At 48.6% G+C, this 27319-nt stretch overlaps 1 protein-coding gene and 1 long non-coding RNA gene across 6 annotated transcripts in view; one reads left to right on the top strand and one right to left on the bottom strand.

Annotated features, from left to right (window-relative positions):
* Positions 1-2380: 2380 nt before the first annotated feature.
* On the top strand, positions 2381-9691 carry LOC149123697 (uncharacterized). 2 transcript variants are annotated; one of them, XR_016213936.1, is made up of 3 exons: positions 2381-4479; positions 5682-5913; positions 8845-9691. It is a non-coding gene; the product is annotated as an uncharacterized LOC149123697 (long non-coding RNA). The 2 variants fall into 2 exon arrangements; XR_016213935.1 differs by having other exon boundaries at positions 2381-4580.
* A 3239-nt stretch (positions 9692-12930) lies between these two features.
* CCBE1 (collagen and calcium binding EGF domains 1) overlaps positions 12931-27319 on the bottom strand; it is a 251702-nt gene continuing 237313 nt past the window's right edge. For 2 of the 4 annotated variants that reach the window (XM_008261421.5, XM_089305028.1), the window contains 4 exons: positions 20380-20519; positions 20245-20280; positions 19305-19340; positions 12931-16888 (listed from right to left, as the gene is read on the bottom strand). In XM_008261421.5, the coding sequence (XP_008259643.3) occupies positions 16691-16888; positions 19305-19340; positions 20245-20280; positions 20380-20519 (410 nt within the window). In that variant the 3' untranslated portion in view covers positions 12931-16690. The remainder of the gene's footprint in view (positions 16889-19304; positions 19341-20244; positions 20281-20379; positions 20520-27319) is intronic. The other 2 variants (XM_089305029.1, XM_089305031.1) reach the window with 1 other exon arrangement.

Genomic DNA, 27319 nt, shown 5'->3' with positions numbered 1-27319 from the left:
AAGGTGGAGGATTAGCCTAGTGAGCCGCGGCGCCAGCTGCTATACTTATTTTTGTTTAAAAAGTTTGTTCAGTTATTTGAAAGACATAGTGCCAAGGAAAGAGAGAGAGAATTTCCGAGATGCCTGCAACATCCAGAGGTGGGCTGTGCTGAAGCCAGGATCCTGGAACTGCATCCAGGTATCTCAAGTACCCAAGTACCCAAGCCACCAGCTGTGGCCCTCCAGGACCATGAGCAGGAAGCTGGATCGGAGGCAGAGGTGGGACTGAGTCCTAGCACTCTGATATGGGAATGCCGTGGTCCCAGGCAGCAGCTTAACCTGCTGTGCCACACACCAACCTGCTATTCTGACTCTTAGGCACGTGGCATCGGAAGCTTAGACAGCCGTTAGGTAACCTATCTGTGGCTCCAAAGCTACTGCTGGGCAGAGTTCTGCCTGGTCCCCAGCTTTGGTTCCTTAATGGAGAGCTGGAGGAGAGACAGAGAACAAGTCATATTGGACCTGTAAACATAGCCCTAAATTAACTGTGGACTGCCTGCCACTGAGGAGTTCCACACGTGGGTTTATACAGCGCACACAGATGCGAGAGGATACATGTAGACAGAATCCTCACGAAGATTTTGAAAAAACCACTGCAATAGATTCCTTTGCAAATTGCTTCTTGCTGTATCCCCCACACAGTGCACAGGGCAGGGGCAGGTGGCCCTCGGCCCCTCCTCCTTTTTTTTATTTTTAAATAAGGGCATTAATGCTGTTTGTGGACTTCAGGACTCGATTCCTCCCCAGTTACTTCCCAGTACACCACCTTGAGGATGAGGGTTCCAGCTCATGGATTTTAGGAGAATGCGTTCAGACCACAGCAATGCGAACACCCATGTATACCTCAATCGGACTTCACAATGATTGATACACACACAATGCTGTTTTGTCTGCATTCTCATCCACCCTCCCTACCCCATGGGGCTATTCTAAAGAGATCCTGCAATAGGCATCATACTGTTTTACATAAATGTTAAGTTTTTAAAATCATAGAAACCTTATGAAGTGTGTTAATGATGTTATGAACTGACCTCCACACACTCACAAGTCAGGATTAGATAAACCTGCCCCCCAACATCATTTTGCTTTTTTCCCCTCCCACCTGTCCACCTGCTTGCCCTCCAATGAGTCATCTCATGGATAATAATTTGCACATCCCCCTGGCCAACAGGGTGCTTTGATTTTCGGCTTGAGGTCCAAGAACTGTGCCTCACTGCGGATAAATCCTCACATGCATGTGCTTCTCCCTCCCTCCCATTTTGAAACGAAGTGACCCCAACATTCAGCTTGCAGTGCACATCTGCCATTTGCCCTTTCCTCTGACAGGTGAAGACCCTTGCGATGCCTGCGCTTCCTCACACCTGTTCCCCAGGGCAGCATTTTTTGTGCAACACCGCAGCAGGTATGGCAGAGACGTCTTTCTTCTGACAGCACAGCAGGGCTCTGGCAGACGGTTCTCAAGGCAGCAGGAGGCCACATGCGCACACAGGTGTGTGTGCACCTGCTGAGGTGCACAGCCTCATGGGCACCTGCCCTGAAACAATGTTTTTAAAGAAAAATAATCCAGAAATCACTAAAAGTCATATTGAAGTAATAATTCAGGCAATATAAGGTGGACTTGTAAGTACAGGTGAGAAATACATCTCACCTCTAACTGGCTTACTGGAAAGCCCTAATTAGGCAGGGGCAGGGGCAGGGGCGGGGCGGGGCGGGGCAGGGTAGGGCAGGGCAGGGGCAGGGAAGGGGCAGGGGAAGGGGCAGGTTTTTAACTTTTCTTGAATCCTCCTGGTTTCCTTTTCAGTACTGGCTCTGGCTCCTTCCATGAAATCTTGTCCATGTTTTAAGTTTCAATAGTCACCTCTGAGGTTTAAGACCAAGTCCTATTCTTTGTAAAAACTTGAACTTGGCTTTTCCCTGCTTCCAACCTCATAGAGGTTAGGGCTGTGTCCTGGCTGTCTGACTGAAGGTAGGGCCTGGTTCAGAGACTGCTCTCCTAATTCAAACTTGTGTGGGGCTGGAGAGAGGCAGGAAGCAGAGGGTCAGCTTTGGTGGCTGTCAGGTGTCAGAGTGAGTGACTCCCAGCCTTCCCCCTCCTCGGTGCCCTTTCACACACAGGCAGGTCCCCCTGCCCAGGGCTGTCCCATCTGCTTTCCAGGGCAGTCACTCACGGTCCCTTTAAGATGCACGGAAAAGGCTACTCCCCCGGAGCAGGTGCTGGTCTCAGCGTAAGCATGTCCCCTCTAGGGCACACGTGTCCCCTAAGGTCAGAGGGAAGTATGCCAAAAAGGAGGGCAAACCACACTCAGGAAGCCAAGAGCACCCCTCGCCACCCCCCCAGAAATGCTCATGCCAGGCCTTGCTGCAGTGGCAAACACCACTGTGACACCTGCAGCTCAGTGCTCACCCGGCCAGAGAACAAGACCCCGGATTGCTGCAGGTTATCCTCTGGTGCCCTTGCCCTTGGCTCTGGGGATGGGTAGAACCCTCCTCTTCCTATTGGCTAGGGCTTGTCACCAAGAACACCATATTCTGAGGCTGTCTACACCTCTCCCCATCTTCTCCCACAGGCTGGGGTTGGGTGATGCATGAGTTCATTTCTGTTACTAAATGAAGTACCTGGGACAGGCTAACTATAAAGAAAAGAGGTTTGTTCAGCTCACAGTGTTGGAGGCAAGGGCCTGACAGTGATTGGCATGTGTGGAAGGAGGCGGTCACACGGCAAGACAGGAGGCCTGAGAGAGCCCCAGGTCCCAGGATCCCCTCTGCAGGCAACATCCCCAGTGAAGACTTCCTGTGAGGCTCTGTCTCTTACAGACCCCCACCTCCCAACCTCGGCACCTTCAGGACCAAGCTTCCCTGGGGACAAACCCCAGCTGCATCCAGATGGTGGCAGGTGGGAGAGGCACAGCTCTGGAGGGAGCTGCTGCTCCCAAATTATCCAATGAGGCTTGCATTAGAAGGTGGGATTCCTAGTGCATTTTGCCCTCACTTTTGGGTAAAAAATATAATCTTGACTCACTAGGAAAATTCTGTTTTCTGGGAAGCCCTTGCAGGTAGCTAAACCCACACGCAAGTACAGGCTTGGGGCAGCAGAGGGAAGTGGAGAAGCATGCAGGAGGCCTCGTCTTGTTGCCCAGGGTGCACCCATGGGTGGCAGGGACTCAACTACTTGAGCCATCATCTTCTGCTTCCCCGGGGGCAGTAGCAGAGAGCTAGATTGGAAGCAGCATCACTGGGACTCAGAGCAGCACTCCACACAGGATGTGGGCATCCCAAGAAGCCACAACACCTGCCCCAGATGTGGCTGTCTTAGCTGCCATGTCCAGCAGCCATCCCTGGACTTGGTATCTTATTTTCCCAGTGTTGACCTCAGGGTATGTTATGAAGAATATACTCAATGCATATTTGCTGAATAGTGAATCAGGAGCAGGAACCACTGGTGGCTATCTCCTTAACCATTTCTAGCATCCCGCTAACCTTTTCTGAGCTCTTAATGTGCACCAACTACTAGGGGTGGGAGGTGGATTAGCATGGCCACCTACAAACAAAACCTGGGATAAAGCAAGGACCCTGTCTTTGAAGTGAGCAGCGGGGTGGGAGATGGAGGAAAGCCCCTGGTACACCTCCTACCTGGGCACAGCCCTGGCCGGAACTGTTGCAGATGAGCTGGAATTCAAGTCTTCAGGTCTTCCGTGTGGCATGAGGGTCACCCAGGCAGCACTGGAGTTGACTCAGAAATGCCGAAATTCACCATGAAAGTCAGTGGAGAGAACGCTCATTGCACTGGAGGAGGAGGTGTGTTTGAGGTAACAAAACCCACAGAGGTCTTAGCTTCTCTTCAGCTGCACACTCTCCCCCTGAAACGGCCATGGCCAAGTTGAGCTCTGAGGCTGATTCCGCTTCTCCCTCCTCGTGACATCTCGCCAGTTCCCTCAGTGTGGGGAGCAACTCGGACTAGACTAAGTTACTGGAATTAAGACTTATTCTCTGCATCTGCTCTCCCACAATATGGCGCTGGGAGAGGAGTAAACAGCTTCTACACAGCTGCCTCCAGTTCAACCAATAAACAGCAGGACCTGCTCCTGACTGGAGGAGAGCAGCGTACTCGGCGTGTGGGCAGCAGAGTTGGGATTGGTGGAAGAGGGCTATAAAGGAGGAGAGAGACAACATGCACCAGGAACATCTAAGAGGAACACCAGTGCAGCCCCCGAGAGAGCCGGCCGGTGGTGTGCCGCTCCCCCGTGGAAGTGGGGAATGTGGCAGGGGGAACCACCCTTCCACGGAGGTGGAAGGGACGGTAGCCAACCCGGGAAGAACCAGCAGCAAACCCGGGGAGGGCCGAGCAGACGAAAGAACAGCGCAGGGTCCTGTGTCGTTCCTCCACGAAGAGGGGGAGCGACACCTCAGCACAGCTCTATTTGGGTCTTCAGATGGGGTCAAGTGAGTAACTCCTCCAAGCACCTGCTGGCTGATGGATGGTGCCGCCCTTGTGACTGTAAGCTGTGGCCCGGCGGTCCCAAAGAAGGGAGGCACACAAAGAGGTGGGCACCGGAGGTGAGGGGTTAGGGGCTGCAGGTTGTAGACTCCTCACTCCCCGAGAGGACACTGCCTCAGCCCCTTCCATGCCCCCTAGATGCTCCATACCACCCTTAACCCCTGAAAGAGCCCGGGGCGACTTACCCTGAGGACCGGGGAAGGATTCTCTGGTCTCACTGGTGCTTTCTGGAATCAAATAAAAGGCAAGAATAAAACAGATTGCCTGGGCGACAGAAGCTCCTGGATTTCTGTAAAACAGGTACGGGGACAGCACGGCAGCCACCCCCACATTCTACCTGACCCCTGGGGGCCACCAACATGGAGCCTTGGGTCCAGTGATCGGGGTGAGCAGAGGAAGACCGAGGGTGTCACAAAGCTGCTGACTGATCAGTGAAGACTGGCTAGAACAGAGGGCTTCCTCTGTGTGGGCCACATGGTACACAGGTCCCTCTGTGGCTTGGGAATGCCCACACCCCAGAGCTAAGGTGGTTGGCTTGGAACAGTCACATCAGGTGGTACCAACACCAAGGCTGCACCGCACCCCACATGAATGCTTACACTCAGAGCACACGTCAGTCTGGCTGGTGGCGTTGATCTCAGCAGTCTACAGCTCCAGAGTAAGCCCTAGAAGAAGAAAAAAGTATTTGGCTGCTGTCCTTGGAAGACTGTTCAGAGGGACCTCTTTTTTTTTTTTTTTTTTTTTTTTTGACAGGCAGGGTTAGACAGTGAGAGAGAGACAGAGAAAAAGGTTTTCCTTCCGTTGGTTCAAACACCAAATGGCTGCCACAGCTGGTGCGCTGCGCCGATCCGAAGCCAGGAGCTTCCTCCAGGTCTCCCATGCGGGTGCAGGGCCCAAGGACTTGGGCCATCCTCCACTGCCTTCCCGGGCCACAGCAGAGAGCTGGACTGGAAGAGGAGCAACCGGGACAGAATCCGGCGCCCCAACTGGGACTAGAACCCGGTGTGCCAGCGCCGCAAGGCGGAGGATTAGCCAAGTGAGCCGGGGCGCCGGCAGAGGGACCTCTTTTTGAAATGTTTCACAGCTGTTATTTCCCTTCTGAATCACCTGAGCCTAATTCGATTTGTGGCACATTTTTCTTTACCAGATTGTTTCAAAAGGCGAGTTACCTACCCATGGCTCTCAGCAGTCTACGTTTGTTCTGTTGGTCTTGGCCGTTTACTGAATTGTAGGACAATGGAAAGTCCATACACGCCAGAGGTACTGCTTCCACGTCACATAGTCCTTCAGACCCATGGCGTGACAGCAGCCCACCAAGATGCCGTGTTCCATCTCCAGGATGCTGGAGGTGACAGGTTAACGGTTGTCTCCATGGCCAGGTAGGTCCATGATTATATATTTTTGGGGGAAGACAGAACTAAGAATATCCATTAGTTATAGTTGTGGAAAAAAAAAAAAAACCAACAAAAATGACCTGACTTCTGAAACCAAGCCACCCTCAAACATCACAAAGACTATTTATAAAGCAAAATAAGACTCCATTGATATGCATTTCCTTCTGGTTTAATGATCTTCCCACCCAGCTCCCATTCCCTGTGTGGTTGGTAGTGATGTTAGAGAAGGAAAAAGGATAAAAAGCCACAGGAAGTAGACCAGAGGAAAAGTGAGAATTCAGAACATGTTGTCACCTCGCCAGGAAGGAACAAGAATCAGAGTCTTGGATTTCCGGGAGTGTGGGGGAAACCACATCGCACAGGGAGAGTTGGTGAAGCTGCAGCATGGACTGTGCGTCTGCTCCATGCTCGGGAAGAAGCCAACAAAACAGCAGCAGCCTGTGGCAGGGCCAGGGCCCAGGCTGCAGAGGGAGCCGATAGAGTGAGCAAAGCTGATGCTCGCCTCTGTCAAGTTTCCCCTACCTTCCTTATTTCTTTTAGATATTTTCTTTCCTCCTCATCTAGCTAGCAACTTGATTACTGTGAAGATATTAATGGAGAGGCAAGATTTATTTAATGGTTTCATCTTACAATGTGCCATTTTCCTGGGAAACTCTATTTAAAAGAAAAAGGGGAATGGGATTTGCTGCTGTGGCGAAGGTGCCATTTAGGATGACAGCATCCTGTGTCAGAGTGTCTGGGTTCAAGCCCAGCTCTGCTCCCGATTCGATTCCTGCTAGTGCACACCCTGGGAGGCAGCAGGTGATGGCTCAAGCAGTTGGGTTCCTGCCACCCTCATGGGAGACCTAGATTGAATTCCTGGCTCCTGGCTCTGGCCTCACCCAATCTCAGCTGTTTTGGACATTTGGGAAGTGAACCAATGAATGGGAGACCGCTCTCTGCCTTTCAAATAAATTTTTAAAAATTACTAGCAGGTGAAACAAGAACCTGAGTAAATGACACAATAGACATACGTGAAATCCTGACCCTTGTCAGAGTTCTAAGTTAATAAAAATCTCTCTTACCTTTTTCCAAAGTCCACAGCAGACTGCCCTGCATGAGGGCCAGGTCTGCTACTCACGGTGTGGTTCACAGAACAGCAGCATCAACACCATGTGGGAGCACCTGAACCAGCATCTGCAGCCTCCCAGGTGCACACCAGCAGGGAGCTGGGTTGGAAGTGGAGGAAGGACTGGATCTCAGGCACTCCAATGGGGGATGGGGACGTCCCAACTGGAGCTTAACCTGCCGCACCATAACACATGCCTAGAATCTTCATTTTCATAAAATCTTCTGATGATTCACATGTACAGTAAAGTTTGAGAAATACTGATATAAACAAGTTTTTTTTAAAGATTTATTTATTTGAAAAGCAGAGTCACAGAGAGAGAGAGAGAGAGAGAGAGAGAGAGAGAGAGAGACAGAGAGAGACAGAGAGGGATAGAGAGATGTTTGATCCACTGGATTACTTCTCAAATGGTTGCAACAGCTGGGACCAGGCTAGGTTGAAGCCAGGAGTCAGAAACTCCATCCAGGTCTCCTACATGGGTGGTAGGGAGCCAGGTACTTGGGCCATCTTCTGCTGCTTTTCCAGATGCATTAGCAGGGAGCTGGATGAGAAGTGGAGCAGCTGGGACTTGAACTGGTGGTCATATGGGATGCACGGTATGGGATGTGGCTTCACCTCCTGCACCACAATGCAGGTCCCACAATTGGTTTTCAAACTGAGGGCTGCACTCATTAGTAAATCAGAAAGAACCAATTTAGTGGTTGTGACCACTATTAAAAATTAGAGGCAGTGCTGGCATCCAATATGGGCATCAGTTTGAGTCCTGGCTGCTGCACTTCAGATTCAGCTCACTGCTAATGAGCCTGGGAAGACAGCAGAGAATGGTCCTTGAGCCCCTGCCCCTGCATGGGAGACCTGAATGAAGCTCCTGGCTTCAGATTAGCTCAACTTTGGCCACTGTGACCATCTGGGGAGTAAACCAGCAGATGGAAGACCTCTCTCTCTACCTCTCTGTAACTCTTTCAAATAAAAAAAAAAACTTTATGGCCGGCGCCGTGGCTCACTAGGCTAATCCTCTGCCTTGCGGCGCCGGCATACCAGGTTCTAGTCCCGGTCGGGGCGCCGGAGTCTGTCCCGGTTGCCCCTCTTCCAGGCCAGCTCTCTGCTGTGGCCTGGGAGTGCAGTGGAGGATGGCCCAAGTCCTTGGGCCCTGCACCCCATGGGAGACCAGGAGAAGCACCTGGCTCCTGGCTTCGGATCAGTGTGGTGTGCTGGCCGCGGCGGCCATTGGAGGGTGAACCAACAGCAAAGGAAGACCTTTCTCTCTCTCTCTCACTGTCCACTCTGCCTGTAAAAAACAAAACAAACAAAAAAAAACTTTAAAAATTAGAGAAAATGAGTGCATCCTACATAGAAGGGATAATTATCTTTGAGCTTGTTTCAATTATGTGTGTGTATTTTATGACCTGGCTGGCTGCTTAAGGTAGTTTGTGCTTTATTCTTTAATCAAGTCCATCAATTAAGTTCATTAACTTAACCCTGATGCAGAGACATTGCATTAGAATGTGCTTCCTTCTGTGACCTCATTTTCAGCATGAGGCTTTCTCAGAAATTCATGTTGATCAATGACTATGTAGTAAGGACATACGTGACCTACTCCTTCTAGGAAAACACACTCAATAGCATATTCCTTCAATGAGATGATGTGCTACTCAATCTATTATGTTTCTCTTTTTGAGTACTGACTCCCAGTTATCTTTGGTCCACATGTGACACTAAGTAACAGCAAGGTTGTTAGCTTTGTTAGATGTATTCTTTCCTTTCTTCCACTGAAGACTATCGTAATTGTCTCATTATGTATTTGTCAGTTGCCTCATAGCAGAAAGCCAGAAAGATTCCAGGGGCCGGCACTGTGACGTAGCAGGTAAGGCTGCAGCCTGCAGTGCCGGCATCCCATAATGGGCTCCGGTTCGTGTCCCGGCTGCTCCACTTCCAATCTGGCTCTCTGCTACGGCCTGGGAAAGCAGTACAAGATGGCTCAGGTCCTTGGGCCCCTTCACCCACGTGGGAGACCTGGAAGAAGCTCCTGGCTCCTAGCTTTGGATCAGTGCAGCTCCAGCCATTGCTGCCACCTGGGAAGTGAACCAGCGGATGGAAGATCTCCCTCTCTCTGCCTCTCCTCTTTCTGTGTAACTCTTTCAAGAAAATAATAAATCTTTTAAAAAATTCCAACCCAGAGTATATTAGAAAATTGGAATGGGGGAAGCAAGTGGCTTTGTGTCTGGACGGTTGTCTTGGTGTGAGCTGCTGTGCCCTGGGGATCCATCAGTGAAACTGATTCCCAAGTGGGGAGAGAACGTGTGGCTACGTGTTTGCGGTACACCTACCCTACATGTCAAACTGACACCGTGAGTTAATGTTTATTCTGAAATACACCTTGGTCTGAAATGGTTTAGCTTTGTGACAAAAGGATGTATGAGAATATTTCAAAAAGCTTGTGAACAATGGAATTAAGTGTACGGGCAGGTGCTTAGCCTAGCAGTGGGGATGCTTGCATCCCACATGGACCACCTGGGCTTGGTTCCTGGCTCCAGTTCCTGACCCCAGCTTCCTGGCAGTGTCGACTTTGGGAGGCAGCAGGGATGGCTCAGTGGATTCCTAAATGGGTTCCTGCCACCTACATGAGTGATCAGCATTGAGTTCCAAGTTCCTAGCTTTGGCTCCAGCCCAGCCTCGGCTGTTGTGAGCATCCATAAAATGGGAACTCTGCTTCTCAAATAATTTTTAAAAAGATAAATTTTGTTGCAGGAAAAAAGGGTCAAAATTCATGCATAGTTTTGTCCTAATACGCATTTCCCATGAACTTTTTGAAGACCCCCTCGTATAGACACTGGCAATAACAAAAGTACCTACCCAGTGGCATTTGGTGAAGAGCAAATATGTTAAATGAATCAGACTTACTATAAAGCTATTCAACCCCTATCATGCACTGGTTACTGTGGCAGACACTGGGAATAAAAAGACAAAATTTCTCTCCTTAAGCTAGGCATTTCTACTTTAGCAAGGAATCAGAACAAGTAGTAGCAAGTGCTAACACAGTCCAGGGTCAACCAACAAGTACACTGCTCCTAGTCTCCTAATGGTTTCCTTGCTTCTATCATGGTCCCTTCCAACGCCTCCACCTGTTCATTAGGTACAAAGTCCTTATGTGGGGCACTTCTGGCTGTCTCTCCAATCCATTTCCTCTCCTCTGCTCCCTGATTTTTTTACAGCCACATCAAACCCACTGCCAGAGTACGGTAGGCAGGTTCGCCTTGGCATCTTGCTGTCACTTCCTCCCAACACACCACATGGCTCCCTCTCTTTCTCCATTAAGGTCTCTGCTCATCTACCACCCCAGTGCCAGTGAGGGTCTTCCTGATGAACTCCCCCACCCCCACAAAGTAGATTCTCCTACTCTCCTTTACTCTCTACCTGACCTGATTTTCTCCATTTCAACACTGGTATTGATTGTCATGGTTAACATTATGAGTCAGCTTGGCTAGACCACTGCACCGAGATATTTGGGCAAATATTCTCCATGCCCCTGTAAAATAATTTTTATATGAAATATTTAAGTTAGCAGACTTTGAGCACAGAAATTATGCTCCACCATGTGGGTGGGACTCATAGCCAACCAGTCCAGGCTGTAATGGAAAAAACTGACCTCCCTCAAACAAAAAGGAGTTCTGCCAGCCGAGAGTCTTTGGACTTGAACTTCACTCTTCCCTGGGTCTCCAGCCTGCCGACACACCCTGCACATTTTGGACTTGTCAAGCCTTCACAGTTGTGTGAGCCAATTCCTTAAAATAAACCTCGGTTTCTAAGTGCACATGGCCTCTGCTTCTCTGGAGAATCCTGAGACTTACCAGGCCGTGTGCCTCAGCAGCAATGTCTCAGTCCATGCTGCACTGCACACACAGTGGTGGTCCCGAAAGCTTTCCCTGCCTAGTGCCTGCATATCTGAGTTTATGTAAGCATGCACTATGTGTTCACATGACAATGAAGTCACCTGATGAGCCCTTGCTCATAACGTGATGCCATCAAGTCAGGCATGACTGACTTCCTGGACCAGAAGCGTGCTCCCCAAGACCAGGGATTCTGGACTGTTCACCCATCCACCCTTGACCCTCAATATTTTTTTAAACTTTGAATGAAGTAAATGAGAATTTCAAGTTGGACAAAACGCTACGGGTGAGAAGTCAATGGACAGGAAGAAAATTTCCATCTATGTTGACTAGCATCCCCTCAAGTTCATGTCTACCTGGATCCTCAGAATGTGACTTTATTTGGAATAGGGTCTTTGCAGATGTAATTAAATTGCAGAGGTCATACTGGATTTGGGAGGTCCTGATCCAATAGCTACCATCGAGATACAGAGGACTCAGATGGGACAGTGCTGGAGACCATGTGACAACACACACACAAGAGTAGAACGGTGGAAGCAACGGATACCAAGGTTGTGGGTGACCACCAGAAACTGGAAGGGGGCATGGGACGCTTTCTGGACCCCTCCTGCTCATGCCTGGACTTTGGATTTCCACCCTCCAGAAGAGCAGGAGAACACATTTCTGTCATTGTAAGCCACCCAAGGAGGCGGCATTTTCATAGCACAGGCTAAGGAATGACTATGCCTCTCTTCCTCTCATGCCCGTCAATTCCTGGAAGTACCAATCCCGCTTCAGTCACCCACGGATCCCTGCAGACCTCAGGGGCCCGCCCTGCAACTTTACATCCACACACGGATGAGGCTGTGCAGATTCACACCTGGAGCTGAGCTGCACCGCTCCTCAGTTTTGGGTTTCCAAAGCAGAGCCAGCTTTTCAAAGACTGACACACCCTTGTCGGGAACAAACAGGCCTCAAGTTCTGCTGGCATCGAGACTGGAGCACATGATGTTACCAACTTCCCAGTGGGGCTTCAAGAGGTCATGAAGGAAGTGCTTGCCCCGCCTCAGTGTGTTAAAGTCAGAGGGCTGGAGAGCTCATGTGTGGTCTCTCTGGTTCTCACTGTCCCCACTTCACCCAGAGCACTCGCAGAGCTGCACTCTTGGAGGGACGCTGAGGTCTGGCACGGCTGCCGTCGGGGACAACGCGAGGGAGTGAGTTCACAGGGGAGCCCAGCAGGAGTCGTGTTGGCAGGAGCTGGCTGCTGGCTCTTCTAACACCCAGCACTTTCCTTCAAAGTGCCTATCACGGTTTGTAACTGCGTATTTATGTGATCACATGATTTTCTCTGGAAAGATCCTTTTCTGTTTCTGCCAAAGATTCCCCAGGAGGTGGGCGAGTGTGACTGCTTCACTCCCCAGTTTTCTGCTTGCACCAATGCTAAGTGAAGGTGAGATGTGCAAACAGGGGCTAATTTCAGGTTACTGAAGACGGCTAGGAGCCTTATTATATGGTTCCTCCTCCCTAGGGCTCCACTAGAGAGACTCCCCTGCCTCTCTTCTCCAGCTGAGGGTCTCAGTGGCCAGTGCTTGGGACTTGCTCCCCCCAGTTCTCTAACACCACTGAGGTGGTCAACAGCCTCCCCTACCCCATAAGGAAATTTCACATGGAATTCTAAATCTGCAACAGAGCAAAAACCAATAGAAAACAGTCATACCATGGGTTCCTGGTACACCTCCAGTGAGCCCTGGAGTGTTCTTGGTTTGAGAAATCCCACCTTGGGGTCCCAGAGGATCCACATAGCTGGGGAATGGAGCCTCTGAGACCCAGATGCAGTGGTACCTGGGCTTTCACACCTCCATTTAGACTCAAATGCTTGGACCACATTGAGACCCCAGGAGGCGGGCGACTCAGGTTGATTCCAATGTTTAAAACAAACGCACCCCACCCTATCTCCTCAAGTTCAACTGGTTAAAAAGGTGAGCTGATCCACAGGAATGGGTGTCAAGACAAAACACAGTGGAGCCATATACGAAAAATAACTTTGTTATGAAGCATATACAATCATATGAAACACATTTCATAGTATCACATCCATAAGTGTTTGAATACTAGATCAGAGGTTATATGGACCTGTTACAATTCATGAACACCAGAGCTACTGAAGTATATGGCTGGTCACTGGGAAATACAAACAAACTCATGATACACATGAAACTGCTCAGGTATTTGCTTTGAGAACTGAGCAAAGAATGCCAAGGTCCACGGTTGGGGGTGGACGGGGTGGGTGTGCAAAAGGGTCCTCTTCTGCCACTCCCCTGGAGAAGCAACACCAACTGTTGAAGGAACACACGAAGTCCAAGTGTCTCTGCTTTAACAATCATGGCCATTGTCATTTCTCCAAATGGAAAATTATTTTTTGATTTGTTGTGAAACATACGTGCTGACTGTGCCAGGAAAATTTTCATTTATTTCCCTGAATGCCTTAATCACTTTAGATGGCTCTCTGCTACTAATTGTTTGGCCCAGGGTCCTATAAATAACTTCCTTCTCAGGAAGTTCATTTGAAAAATGTTAAGTTTGCAGAACGAGGCTGCTGTGGCTGTCTCTGTGGGACAGGCTGGGACAGGGCGGGGGAGGGAGAAGAGTGACTCCCAAGATGTGACTCCCAGCCCCTGGGTATGGAGAAGGGCTTCCCCTGCCTAGGCACAATGCTCCCAAAGCCAACGGTAGCTATGAACATCAGAAAGGGATCACAGGCAGAACTGAGCACTGTTCATCGGGTATTTGGTGGGGGAGATACTTCCCTCTCTCTCCCCGAACACCAATGAGCACTTAACTACTTACCTGTTGGACTACAGACATACCTGAGTTTATGCAGTAGAAATTAACTTCATTTGGTCAGTTAATTCTGTAACAGGTGTTGGGGATTAACAGAGGAGGAGAGAGAAGGCAGCATCCTCTTTGGACCTCTCCTGCCTTTTGGCAAAGCAGAGCCTATCAGTTCTCCCTGTGGAACTAGGAACAAAGAGGAGGTTCCTAAAGAACCGTGCAGGTCCTCCTTGCATTATTCCCAACAGAAGAACTTGATTCCTGTTGTTATCCAGAAACAGAGGCAACTCAGGATGGCCTGGTTATGAGGGTACAAAATGTTGAAGTCAGTATTTCTGCTGAGGGGTTGAGATACGCGAAAAATTTCTTCCTCGGAAACTTGAAGTGGTTCAGTAAAACTGTAGCAGAGTTCACTGCCCAGAGGTTTTCCCATTAGGTTTTGGCAAGTCCTGTACAGATAGTGAAGCTTTGGTTCTCCATGCATAACTACATGATTAGAAAAGAATAATGCTTTATATCTTATCTTTGAAAAATGTAATTTGGGCATGCTGAATACATATTTAGTCCTGCAGTAGTCCAAGTTTTGTAGCTCTGAGAATAACAATTTGGTAGACTGACTTGGTACTGCAGACTGAAATTATAAATACAGGATACTGTGTGTTTTCTTGGAGAGAATTATGTAGAACTGTTTCATGAGTCCCAGATACTACTATTTCCAGTTCGTTCTTTTAATATATTATGCTAGCCTCTGGCCAAACACACAGTTTGGTTGCATTTTATGAGCACTGGACAACAGAGATTTTATTTCTGAACACTTCACTGTCAAGAAAAAGAAAAGGCAATAAAACTCTTTCATTTTAAAAAAAAAGAATGAAAGATGGACCTAATCATCAGGCATAGCTTTTTTGTTAAGCATTCATCCATCCACACCCTTTAAATACTGTCCCACAGCAGGCAAACAGTTCACATACTCCAGGTGGGGCTCAGATGTTGAGTCCACCTCTTCATAAACCTGTGGCCGGAGAGGTCCTTGGTTACAGCTTCTGGAAGCACACAGGAGCAAGGATGTCTGAAAGGGAGCCTTGCAAATGAAACTGCTTTCCCTTTAAGAATGAACAGACACTGGGTTTCTTGCACAAAAAACAGTAGAGCCAAGAGCTCATGAATGGCTCAGCCACCTACTGACCTACTAGCATCCTGCGTTTCCAATGGGACCCGGAGAAGGGAAGGCAGGCTGAGCCCATTTGGGACTTGCAGAGAGAACCCCTTTCTTTCTTAAAGAGTAAGAGTGACATAAGAACCAGCAGTGATGTTCTTTAAGGAAGTTTCCACACTAGGGGAGCTAAATGATGCAGGCTGAAAGGTGATGGAAAACAGCCCAATACAGACCACTGAGGAATTGAGAGCACATCACAGGGTGAGGAAGGGGAAGGCAAGCGTGAGGGTGAGAATGGTCATTGGTGAAGTTCAACATCAGGGTCAAAGTCTCCCGAAGGGGCAGATGAAACCCCCAGGAGAAAGCAGAGCTTAGGAAACGTGAGAGCTGCCCGTGGAAACCCAGAGGCCCCAGCCATTTTTCACAGGCACAGATCTTCCTGCTGGCCTCCTGCTCAGCGGGAGACTGGGCAATGGATGCTTTCTGAGCTGCTTCCCACCCTGCCAAGCAGAGGAAATCAAAGAGAAGAACTGAAAGAGCCGGAGCTTGGACTACATGAAGCAGGGGGGGAAAATGGAAAATGGGCATAGCAGGAAGAAAATACCTGCTAGCCAAGGTGAACCAAGGCTGTTTTCTGTGTTCCTTCCATCTAAAAGAACTTTGTATAGTGTATTGTTCTCACTATGTTAGTAAACCTGATTGGCCACACCCAACGGGAGCCAATTTATCCGCCTCTGCCAATCTGCCTTCAGAGGGGTCTCTGCCCAGGCTCCCCCAACCCAAGCCAGCACCCCCTTTCCAGCTGTAGCCCCATTGTACATCGATTCAGCCTGGACCACAGCCTGCTGGCATCTTCTGGGCACTGGGTCCGTGCTAGGAATTCTGCAGCTCTCTCCGGGGTCAGCCACTGTTACTAACAAATAATCCATCACTGGCAGAACAGGCCCCCTCTTTAGATCAAAAAGCTTCCCTGCAACCAGAAGCCCATTGTTCTAATGTGAATCAGGACATTTCACATTCTGGTTGTCTTTCCAAAGCTGATTCATTCCTAGAGCTGGAGTAACTTTCTTGTCTGCTTAGGGAACTTGTAAGATGAGCCTGGGATGAACCCTCAGTAGTCATATATGACAACAAACACGGGACTATAATTCTTTTCTATCTTCCTCAATCTCCACTCCTCAATTCTCTCCTTTCTTTAACCAAATTTGGCAAACAAGGTTGGACCAGAGGACAGACCATGTAATCTAAGAGCCTGATGAAGGAAAAAGAACTACCCACCAAGGAAAGGGCCCCATGACTGTCCTTCCCACCACTCTGTAATTGAGGAACCCCAATTCTGATGTGAGATGAGGCTTAAGTCCATTTTAAACACATCAATTAGTTTTTAGAAGTAACCTAACATTTCTTTAGCGCTCACCTGGCCATCTCCCCCCACCCACCCGTTTTCCGTATTCTGCCAATGTTAAGCAGCCACAAGAGTACATAAGCCAGAAATCTAGAAGTTCCTGGAAAAATAGGAGCAGAAGAGAAGTCCCAATGTAGCCCAAGTGACTCCCAGGGGGCAAGCACGTAAATCAATAATTTCCCCCACATGTTCTAGCAGGTCTCTCAGGGCTCTGAAAGCAGTATTTGGAGGAAGAAGAGTAGGGAGAAGGTAGCATTCCTAGGCTGCCAGTGGTGGGTTTTTTTTGTTCTTTAGATGATTGAACTACAGGTGAAGACCCTCTTCTCTCCCACTGGTATGAAGACGCTGGGACATGCTATGGATGTAAGCCCCTGGGGGCTCCCAAGCCTGCCGCCTCAGTCAGTTCTTCTGGTGTAGTCATCTCCAGAGCCCATGTCCATGGTTTCAGGGTAGCTGGAAAATTCCTGAGGTACAGGGAACTCCTCCGCTGAAGAGTGAGTCCGGTGCCCGAACACCTTCTCCTGCAGCTCCGCGATGTCGTTTCGGATGTCGGCCAGCATGAGGAGCAGGAAGTCGAAAGAACCAGGGGGTCCCTGTGCACATGGGAGGAATCGCAGCTGGGACCCCACGGATCTCGCCCTGGGCAGCAGCAGCAGCAGCAGCAGCAGCAGCAGGGACTTGGCGTGGCTCCATGGCTTGCTAGCCCTGCTGCTCGCTGGCAACCACGTCCTGTACCCTCTATGCTCCCAATGGGTTAGGGAGAAGGACTGCTACAGTAGCCTGGGGGGGGTGCCCCAAATTGTCTTCTAAGTCCCCATCTCACAAAGGAGCTTTGGTGACTTTTTCACTCTGCCTTCACTCTGGGCTACCCCAGGTCTGCATGAAAGAGTGAGAATAACTTCTTAAGGGTTCCTTCTTTATAAGAAATCTCAAAGATATGAGATATGAGATATGTCCTCTTATGAGGACAAGAGAGCTGTGCTTCAAAGGCTGGAGTTCCATTGGGTTTGGATCGCAGCATCCCAGCTCTGCTGCTCACCGGGTGGCCTTGGGCAAGCTACTTCATTTCCTGGGGCTTTTTTTTTTTTTAATCTCCAAAATATGGGCAATGATAGCACTAACTTAATATAGGGTTTCACAAGGTTCACGGGTAAGGATTTCAATGAATTAATATGCATCTTTACATAATAAACACTCAAAAACATTGTTTGTTAAAAATGAAATGAGGCCGGCGCTGCAGCTCAATAGGCTAATCCTCCGCCTGTGGCGCCGGCGCCCCGGGTTCTAGTCCCGGTCGGGGCGCCAGATTCTGTCCTGGTTGCTACTTTTCCAGTCCAGCTCTCTGCTGTGGCCCGGGAGTGCAGTGGAGGATGGCCCAAGTGCTCGGGCCCTGCACCTGCATGGGAGACCAGGGGAGGCACCTGGCTCCTGGCTTCAGATCAGCGTGGTGCGCCGGCCGCGGCGCGCTGGCTGTGGCGGCCATTATGGGGTGAACCAATGGAAAAGGAAGACCTTTCTCTCTGTCTGTCTCTCTCGCTAACTCTGCTTGTCCAAAAAAAAAAAAAATGTTGATTCGTTGACTGATTAACTGCGAACTAAAGGAAGTCATGAGGATGGTGCAGACACACAAATTGCTCATTCACTAGGAATGTCCAAACAAAAGCTTTCTCCTCTATTTACTGAACAGCCATTATGATTCCATAGCATTTTTATGAAGCCTAATTTCCAGGTAGTGCTGCAAGGGGCACGGGGAAAACGCGTAGACTGAATGTTCTGGGCCTGTAGTGAAATCACAACCACACTGCTGTGCAGCTGGAAGCAGCAGCTCACACTGCAGAGAACTTCGAGGCATCTGCACTGCATTTGGGCATCACTGGACTCTCAGAACAGCAGCAGCAGATCAGATTCCACTGCCGGCATTGCACAGGTGAGAAGGTGAGTGCCCAGAGTGCCAACGGCTGGGAGAGCCGAGACAGGAACCCAGACCCCTACCTCTGTGTCATGGCCTTAGGTCTTCCTTCAAAAACGACGCTGACTTTATTAGAAGTTGAATTTTCTGTACTTTTGGATTCTATTAACTTTGATTTCTAATCTTCTACATTATATATACAGCTACTGTCTTCTTGGGAACCCAAGCAGCCCTGGATGTATTTACATTTTTTGGAGAAAGGTTGCTTGACCTGCTAAGGGTTATAGGAGGGGCCATGGAACATGCTCATCCCATACTCAAATACCTGGGTCCCTGTCCCAGCTCTGACTCCAAGCTCCAGTTTCCTGCTGACGTACATCACGGGAGGCAGCAGGTGATGACTTGAGTAGCTGACCCTCTCCCCCACATGGAGATCTGGGTTGAGATCCTTGTATGCAGATTCAGCCCCAGCGGAGGGCTGTTTCAGGAATTTAAGGAGTGAACCAGCCAATGGGAACTCTCCCTGTCTGCTCATCAACGCAATTAAAAAAAAAAAACAGCCATGGGGGCAGGTGTTGTGGCACAGCAGGGCAAGCCACAATTTGCAACAACTAGTATCTCACATTAGGGCACCAGTTCTAGTCCTCGCTGCTCTTACAGTTCCCTGCTAATGAGCATGGGAAGGCAGAAGATGATGGCCCAAGTACTTGGGGCCCCCTCTGCCCATGTGTTCCAGGCTCCTGGCTTTGGCCTGGCCCAGTCCTGGCTGTTGTGGCCATTTGGGGATTGAACCAGGAGATGGGAGAGCTCTCTCATTCTCCCTCTCTCTCTCTGATGCTCTGGCTTCCAAATAAATAATCTTAAAAAAATGTTAAGCCATAATAACCAAAAATAACAACAAAAAGAACAAAGTAAAAACCAAATCCAAACCAGTTGCTAAAGGCTGCCTTGACTCTCTTCCTAACCAGACAGCCCTGGTTTGGTTGTATGAGTGACAGCTGGAAGGGGCAGAATTTTGCCATCAAGACGGATTTATAGGATCCTGAGAACTGCAACTGAGAACATTCCCACTGGGAAGCAGGGAAATTAGTGCTACTTACTGGAGAGCCCCTGGGTCCAGGTGCTCCTCTTTCTCCCTGAAACAGAAACAGAAAGGACCAGGGTTAGCTTTCTGGACCACATAGATGCTACCACCCCTAACTATCTCCTTGTCCCCAAAAAATCAATATTTTCTATAGGAAACAAAGGTAAGACTGACAGTAGACTAACGGGACCACTTTGTGCAGAGCTATTTGGGTCCAGCGTCTCTCATTCTGATTCCCCCCAAGGCCACACAGTTTCTAAGCAGATCTGACAGGAGGAATGTCAGCATTTCCAGGCTGCATGGGGAATGACACGGACTTTCTAAAGAAATGCACACCGACTTATGCGACAAGTAGCAGGCGGCTCTTCATGTGGAGCCAGGCATGTGCACAGATTCAAACTTCTCCTGTTCTACAGCATCTCAAAGAAACAGGACACCAAAAATAACCTTATAAAATCACACTGTTTAAAGGAAAAAAACCCACAAATGTGATTATTACAATACAGAGGCTTTAAAAACATTTACAAGGTTATTTTTCTTGGGAATGGTTTTAGTGGTCATTTTCGCTTTTAAGGTTGGTTTCATATTTAAAGAAAACTGCTTCATGGATCTTGTTCTCAGCTTTGGGGAAAACATTACCGGTTTGAGTAACCATTATCTGAAATCCTTGAAATCAGAGTGTTTTCTGGATTTTGGAAAATTGCATAGACTCTATACCAGCTGACCATCCTTAACCCAAAAATCTGCAACCCAGGACCTGAAACATTTTGAGTGTCGTGTCGGTGCTCAAAGCTTTCAGAGATCAGAGTGGGGCAGCTCAGCCTGAGTACCTACGTCTCGACTTGGCCACACGCAAGATCTTGCTTATTTTAAACAGTGCACACTGAGCTTCCCGGAGGCCTGTGCAGCGGAAGCTCAGGAACTTGCGGTTAGTAAGGACCACTCACAACACTCACCTTAGAACCGTCTCTTCCTGGTGCGCCTGGAGGACCCTGTAAGACCAAAGAACCTGGTTTAGTAGAGGAGGTGAGCACAGGAGGAGACCACATGCTCCCCAACAGCAGCAAGCGGCCCTCTGGAATGATACTGACCACAGGGCCCCGCCGGCCTTGCTTAATGTGGGACAGATCGGGAGACGGTCCCATGGGGCCCATGGAGCCCCGGGGGCCAGGCTGCCCAGGAGGGCCTGGCATGCCGGGGAATCCCGGGCTCCCCTTCGGTCCTGGTGAGCCTGTAATCAAAGAAGACCTCGTTAGCTCACAGTCTGCGAGGAGGAGAGGGGGCTCTGGCTGATGAACAAGTCTAGGACCCCCTTTAGCCATCACTTCTGCACACCACTCTTTACCTTGCGTCATTTCCACTAAGATATCCCAAAGGAACTTTGCACCTAACGTGACCACAAGTGCCTTCCCATCTTCCTCCTTCCAGGGACTACTCGTCATCTACTTAAACCTGAAACTTAAGTCTTCCTGCTCAGATATGGGGTGCTTCAAGAAGTTTGTGGAAAACGGAATTCACAGATACCTACTTTGGTGCAAAAACTTTCGAAATCCGAGCACAGTCTTTTCATAATACCTGCTTCCATGAACTTTTTGAAATGATCTCCTATCTCCTGATTTCCACAACGTCCTTACCCAATCAGTGAGCAGCTCACATGTGGTTCACCTCTTTAACATCTCTCCTCCCTGTTCTTCTCTATCCCCTTGATCACTGCAGATGAGTGGCTATCTCAGGTTAAGAGTGCAGGTTCCACATAAGAGAGATCTTGGTTTGAACCTTGGCTAAGTAGCTTCTTACCTGTGAGGCTGGGCTAATAAAAATCTACTTTGAAGAGGGGTTGCAAGTATGACATGAAGTTCTAGGGGTGAGTGTTGGGTGAGTGGTTAAGATATCACTCGGGATACCTGCATCCTGTAGTGAAGTGCTGGGCTTTGAGTCCCGGTTCTGTTCTCCATTCTGGTTTCCTTCTCTCTCTTTTTTTTAACTTTTATTTAATGAATATAAATTTCCAAAGTACAGCTTATGGGTTACAATGGCTTCCCTCCCCCATAACTTCCCTCCCACCCGCAACCCTCCCCTTTTCTGCTCCCTCTCCCCTTCCATTCACATCAAGATTCATTTTCAATTCTCTTTATATACAGAAGATCAGTTTAGCATATATTAAGTAAAGATTTCAACAGTTTGGACTCACATAGAAACACAAAGTGAAAAAATACTGTTTCAGTACTAGTTATAGCATTAAATCACAATGTACAGCACATTAAGGACAGAGTTCCTACATGAGGAGTAAGTGCACAGTAACTCCTGTTGTTGACTTAACAAATTGACACTCTTGTTTATGGTGTCAGTAATCACCCTAGGCTCTTGTCATGCGTTGCCAAGGCTATGGAAGCCTTTTGAGTTCACCAACTCTGATCATATTTAGACAAGGTCGTAGTCAAAGTGGAAGTTCTCTCCTCCCTTCAGAGAAAGGTACCTCCTTCTTTGATGACCTGTTCTTTCCACTGGGATCTCACTCGTGGAGATCTTTCATTTAGTTTTTTTTTTTTTTTTGACAGAGTGTCTTGGCTTTCCATGCCTGAAATACTCTCATGGGCTTTTCAGCCAGATCCCAATGCCTTAAGGGCTGATTCTGAGGCCAGAGTGCTGTTTAGGACATCTGCCATTCTATGAGTCTGCTGTGTATCCTGCTTCCCATGTTGGATGGTTCTCTCCCTTTTTTATTCTATCAGTTAGTATTTTCAGACACTAGTCTTGTTTATGTGATCCCTTTGGCTCTTAGTCCTATCATTATGATCAATTGTGAACTGAAATTGATCCCTTGGACTAGTGAGATGGCATTGGTACATGCCACCTTGATGGGATTGAATTGGAATCCCCTGGTATGTTTCTAACTCTACATTCTGGTTTCCTTCTTTTTTTTAATTTTTTAATTTTTATTTTTTGACAGGCAGAGTGGACAGTGAGAGAGACAGAGAGAAAGGTCTTCCTTTGCCGTTGGTTCACCCTCCAATGGCCACCGCGGCTGGCGCGCTGCGGCCGGCACACCGCGCTGATCCGATGTCAGGAGCCAGGAGCCAGGTGCTTTTCCTGGTCTCCCATGCAGTGCAGGGCCCAAGCACCTGGGCCATCCTCCACTGCACTCCCTGGCCACAGCAGAGGGCTGGCCTGGAAGAGGGGCAACCGGGACAGAATCCGGCACCCCGACCAGGACTAGAACCCGGTGTGCCGGCGCCGCTAGGCGGAGGATTAGCCTAGTGAGCCGCGGTGCCGGCCGGTCTGGTTTTCTTCTAACACACCCTATGGGTGGGCTTGGGGAGGAGCAGGTAGGGCTCAAGTGCTTAGGTCCTGGCCACCCACACGGGAGACTGGAATTGAGTTCTGGGCTCCTGGTGTTGGCCTGGTGACTGATACAATTATTTGAGGGGGAACCAGAAAATAGAAGATCTTTTGTAAATAAAATGAAAATAAATAAAAGGAGATTTTAGACATACACATACCACTTCATATGGTACCTCACCACAGTTAGCACTCAAAAAATGTGTATTTCTTATATTTGCTTCAACGCTTCCTTAAAAATGACTCCCTTTGCCTCCTGCCAATCTTGTTCACTCTGGAAGCATTCTTCACGCTTCCCCATAAACATTATTTCTACAGTAATTCTGACCGTGTAGCTTCCCTACTTTTAATCCTTTGTGGCAAAAGCCCCAAGCCACTGAGGTGGGGAGCAAAACGTCTCTCTTGCAGGACCCACGTACCCACTGCTCCTGGGGGAGGGCTAAGCAACACTGACCTCAGATCCAAGGTATGCGGGGCGGGTGAGCCTGTGGAAGATCATCTCACTCCAAGCTCAGATGCACATTATGCTTAGCACCGCAGCCGGAAACTAAAACACTCCCTCCTCCCACAGCTCTAGCCTAGTAGAATAAGGGCTGCCTAGCACCTGGGGAAGGGCAGGAGTGTGCAGAGACAGCCCCTGTGCAGCACGGGTGTGCAGGAGCTGCTTGAAGCCTGACGTGGAGTACACACACCAAGAAAAAACCATCAGCACCCTCACCCCCACTAGCATGTGGTAATGGTGTCTCCCCACTGGAGAAATTGGAAAATCTGAAGACTACAAAGCACTGAAGGTCAATAAACCTAAACCAGCTCAATTCTTCTTTACACCGACTTAACTCCCTGTGCTGGTGGCTTGGCAAAGAGAGAAGATACCCACCTCTGAGAGTCACTAGTGAGTACCTCAATCTGCACTGTTCCTTTATAAATGACATCGTGCTTTGAATCAATTTTGAGGCATATAAAAAAGCAAAACAAAGAGTAAACCAGGGTCAAGCGATAGAACAATCAGACTCCAAGGTGACCTAGAAGTCAGAGTTATCCGACAAGGACTTTAAAATAACCATGGTTAACTAAAATTTGTTAAAGGTGCTAGTGGAAAACACAATGTCCCTGAACAGATAGGGAATTTTAGTAGGGAGATGGAAATTAAAGAGAACTGTCAAATGGAAAAAAACGAACACAATATTGGTGATAATTTGACAGGTTTCTCAGCAGACTGTAGGAATGGAGGAAAGAATCATCCAGCCTAGTCAGTGGAAGTTATCCAAAATGGGGAGAGAGAGGGAGAGGGAGGGGGAAGGGGAAGGGGAGGGAGGGAGACAGACAGACAAGTAAAACAGTACCTGGAAGAGGCGGGACAACATGTGTGTATAACATATGTGTAATGGAAATCCCAGCAGCAGAAGAAAACCATGCAGTGATTTTCACTTGCACATAGAACAAAGGTCAGACTCAGCACAGGACCCCAGGTCTCTCTTGTCTGCCTCTTGAAGCACTTCTCAGCCTCCACCCTACCCGGATAAATCATGCTACAGCACACCACCAGGTGCAGACCACCCTCCCGCTCTGCCTCTACCTCCCTGTAGTCTCCACGGAGCACAGATCTCCCGAAACATCTGACAGCCCTTCCCCTGTTTAGGCCAGTGTGCATCACTGCAGTGTGTGTGTACGCACTGCACATGGACACTGCTCACACACAGTATTAGCCTCTGGATATTCCCCACGCTTAAAACTATGAGACAGCACATACAAATCTAAGTTTCTGGCTATCTGAAAACAGGAAGAACTGAAACCTGGGCCACAATTCCACCAGCGGCACAGCTCACTGGAGCCTGATGGAGGCTGTCCCTGAGATGAGCATATGGGCCCCCTGGTTTGGTTCTGATCGCCTCAACCCCTGCTGGTTTATTCCCTGAGACTCTGAGGTTGAGGTTTCTTACTGAGGATCTTTTTGTTGTTGTTGTTAATCTTCTTCAAATTCCTAAATCAACAAAGCAATGGGAATATATTAAGAACAAGTGGTGGGACTGTTTTGTGCCTGCTTGATAAATGTTTGTATGTGTGCAGAGTATGGCTAGAGCACCTCATCAAGGAGGGTAGTGGAGAAGAGACGGACACTCCTCATTTACTAATATTTTTCCATTGGTGGTTCCTTTGGGCCCACCTTCTCTTGCATTATTCTCAGTTTTATTTTCTCTTTCATTTATTTGAAAGGTGGATTGAGAGAGAGAGAGAGAGATGGCTACACCAGTTGGAGCTGGACCAATCTGAAACCAGGAGCCTGGAGCTTCTTCTGGGTCTCCCACCTGGGTGCAGGGGCTGAAGTACTTGGGCCATTCTCTCCTGATATCCCAGGTGCATTAGCAGGGAGCTGGGTTGGTAGTGGAGCATCCAGGGCTCAAGCCAGTGTCCATATAGGATGCTGGCACTGCAGATGGTGACTTTACTCACTCCACCATAGTGCTATCCCCTACCTCATCCACACACAGAGTTGTAGACAGCCACCTGGGTTTGGCTGGGGATATCCCCCCACTTCTGTGTGGGGCAGCATGTCTGTCATACAGGGAGTACTCTGCAAGACACCTTGCTGGCTCTTTGCGGGGCTGTAGCTGAGGAAACTGTGGGGCAGCACCTGGGTCTAGACAGCAGCATCTCGATTCTACACTGGGCCTTGGACGTCAGCCGAGGGGGACGAGGGGTCAGGGAGCAGGCACTAAGAACATCTTCAACATCACACACACAATTTACTCTTAAGCATCTTTGAATGTGCAGCTCAGGACATTCACATTGTTGATCTCTAGAACCTTCTTGTCTTGTAAAACCAGCTCTGCTACCACTGACGAACTCTTCTCCACCTCCTGTTCCACTCAGCCTCTGGTAACCATTATTCTACTGTCTCTCTGAATTTCACTATTTTAGACGTAAATGGAGTCACATAAGCATCTGTCTGACTAGATCGTCACCCTCAGGGCTCATACATGCGTGACATGTGTCAGAATTACTGGATTACTGGATCTCATGATCATATATTTTTTAACTTTTTGAGGAAGCTCCATACTGTTTTCCACAGTAACTGTACAATTTTATAATCCTACCAATGGGACACAAGGATTCCAAGTTTTCACATCCCTGGCAATACTGAGTCATATTCACTCATATTCCCTCTCCCTCTCTGTCTCTCCCCCCTTCCCCCTTTTCCCCTCTTCCCCTCTCCCCCTCCCTCCCTCTGTCCCTCTCTCCTATCTCTCCTCTCTCTCCCTCCTTCCCCTCTCTCTCCTCTCTCCTCTGACTGTAGTTTTGTTTTACATTTCTCCAATGACTGATTATGTTGCCCATCTTTTAATACACTTGTTGGCCATTTGCATGCATTCTTCGGAAGAGTATCTATGGAAGTGTATCTCTGAGTCAGATTGTTTGTTTTTTTCCTTGACTTACACGAGACTTTTTCTATACTCTGGATACTAATCTCTTGTAAGACAAATGACCACACATATTTTCTCCCACTTTGGAAGCTGCCTTTTCACTCTGTTGATTCTTCCCTTTGCTACACAGAACTTTTTAAGTTTAATGTAACCCTTTTTAAAATTATCTATGGTTTGGGATCACATCCAAACAACTATTGGGCAAATTCATGAATCTTGCTCCTATGTTTTCTTCTTAGCTTTATGACTCACAGTTAAAATTTCAAGCTATGAGTTAATTTTTTAAGAAAGATTTATTTCTTGGAAAGGCAGAGCTACATGGGGGTTGGGAGGGGAGAGAGAGAGAGAGAGAATATTTTCCATCTACTGGTTCACATCCCAGTGGTTGGGATGACCAGGGCTAGGCCAGGCCAAAGCCAGGAGTCCGGAGCTTCATCCAGGCCTCCCACTTGGGTGCAGGGGCCCAAGGACGTAGACCATTTTGTTGCCTTCCCAGGCCGTGAGTAGATAGATGGGTTGGAAGTGGAGCAGTCAGGACTTGAACCAGTGCTCATATGGATGCTGGTGTTGCAGGTGGCAGCTTAACTTTCTATGCTACAATGCCATCCTCTTGAGTTAATTTTTATATGGAACATACGGTAAGAGCTCAACTTCATTCTTTTGCATATGGAAGTACTTTGAGTTTTAACCCACGTCCAATCAGCAGCTCTTGTGGGAACACTGAGTGCATCTTCCTCATGAGTGCATTCTCTGAGTGAGGGCACGCAGCAGGCTGCAGTCAATGTTTTTTGCTAATTGCACTGAAGAGACCGGGCCAATGGCACTGCTGTCCTTATTCCTCATTCTTGTCTCCTTTAAATGCATACAGTAATCACTTTTCAGTCTTAGCTCCTACTGCTGGCAGGGCATGGTGACAGGATAGCCTGACTCTCAGGCTCCAGGATGTGAAAGGAAATAAAGAATTCAGACTCATCATTTTTAGAGAAGCTTTTCCTAGTTTGTATATTAAGCTTAAGGGAAAGGCAGCCCATGTCCCATTCACACATGTCTCAACACTGGCCTCTTGTGTATCCTCAGAGTTTGATCTGGGAAGGGGGCCAGATTCCTCCTATAACTGGACATTGTGTCTCCAATAACAGAACTCCAGAAATCACTGCATGTCAGGGTCTTAGGGACTGGCACTGTGGTGCAGTGGGTTAAAGCCCTGGCCTGCAGTGCTAGTGTCCCATACGGGCGCTGGTTGGAGTCCTGGCTGCTCCACTTCCAACCC

Source organism: Oryctolagus cuniculus, chromosome 10, assembly GCF_051225735.1.
Source record: "Oryctolagus cuniculus isolate XC-2025 breed Fujian yellow rabbit chromosome 10, ASM5122573v1, whole genome shotgun sequence".
NCBI lineage: Eukaryota > Metazoa > Chordata > Mammalia > Lagomorpha > Leporidae > Oryctolagus > Oryctolagus cuniculus.
Note: the sequence above shows the minus strand (reverse complement) of the source record. Positions and strands in the feature narration are given on the sequence as shown.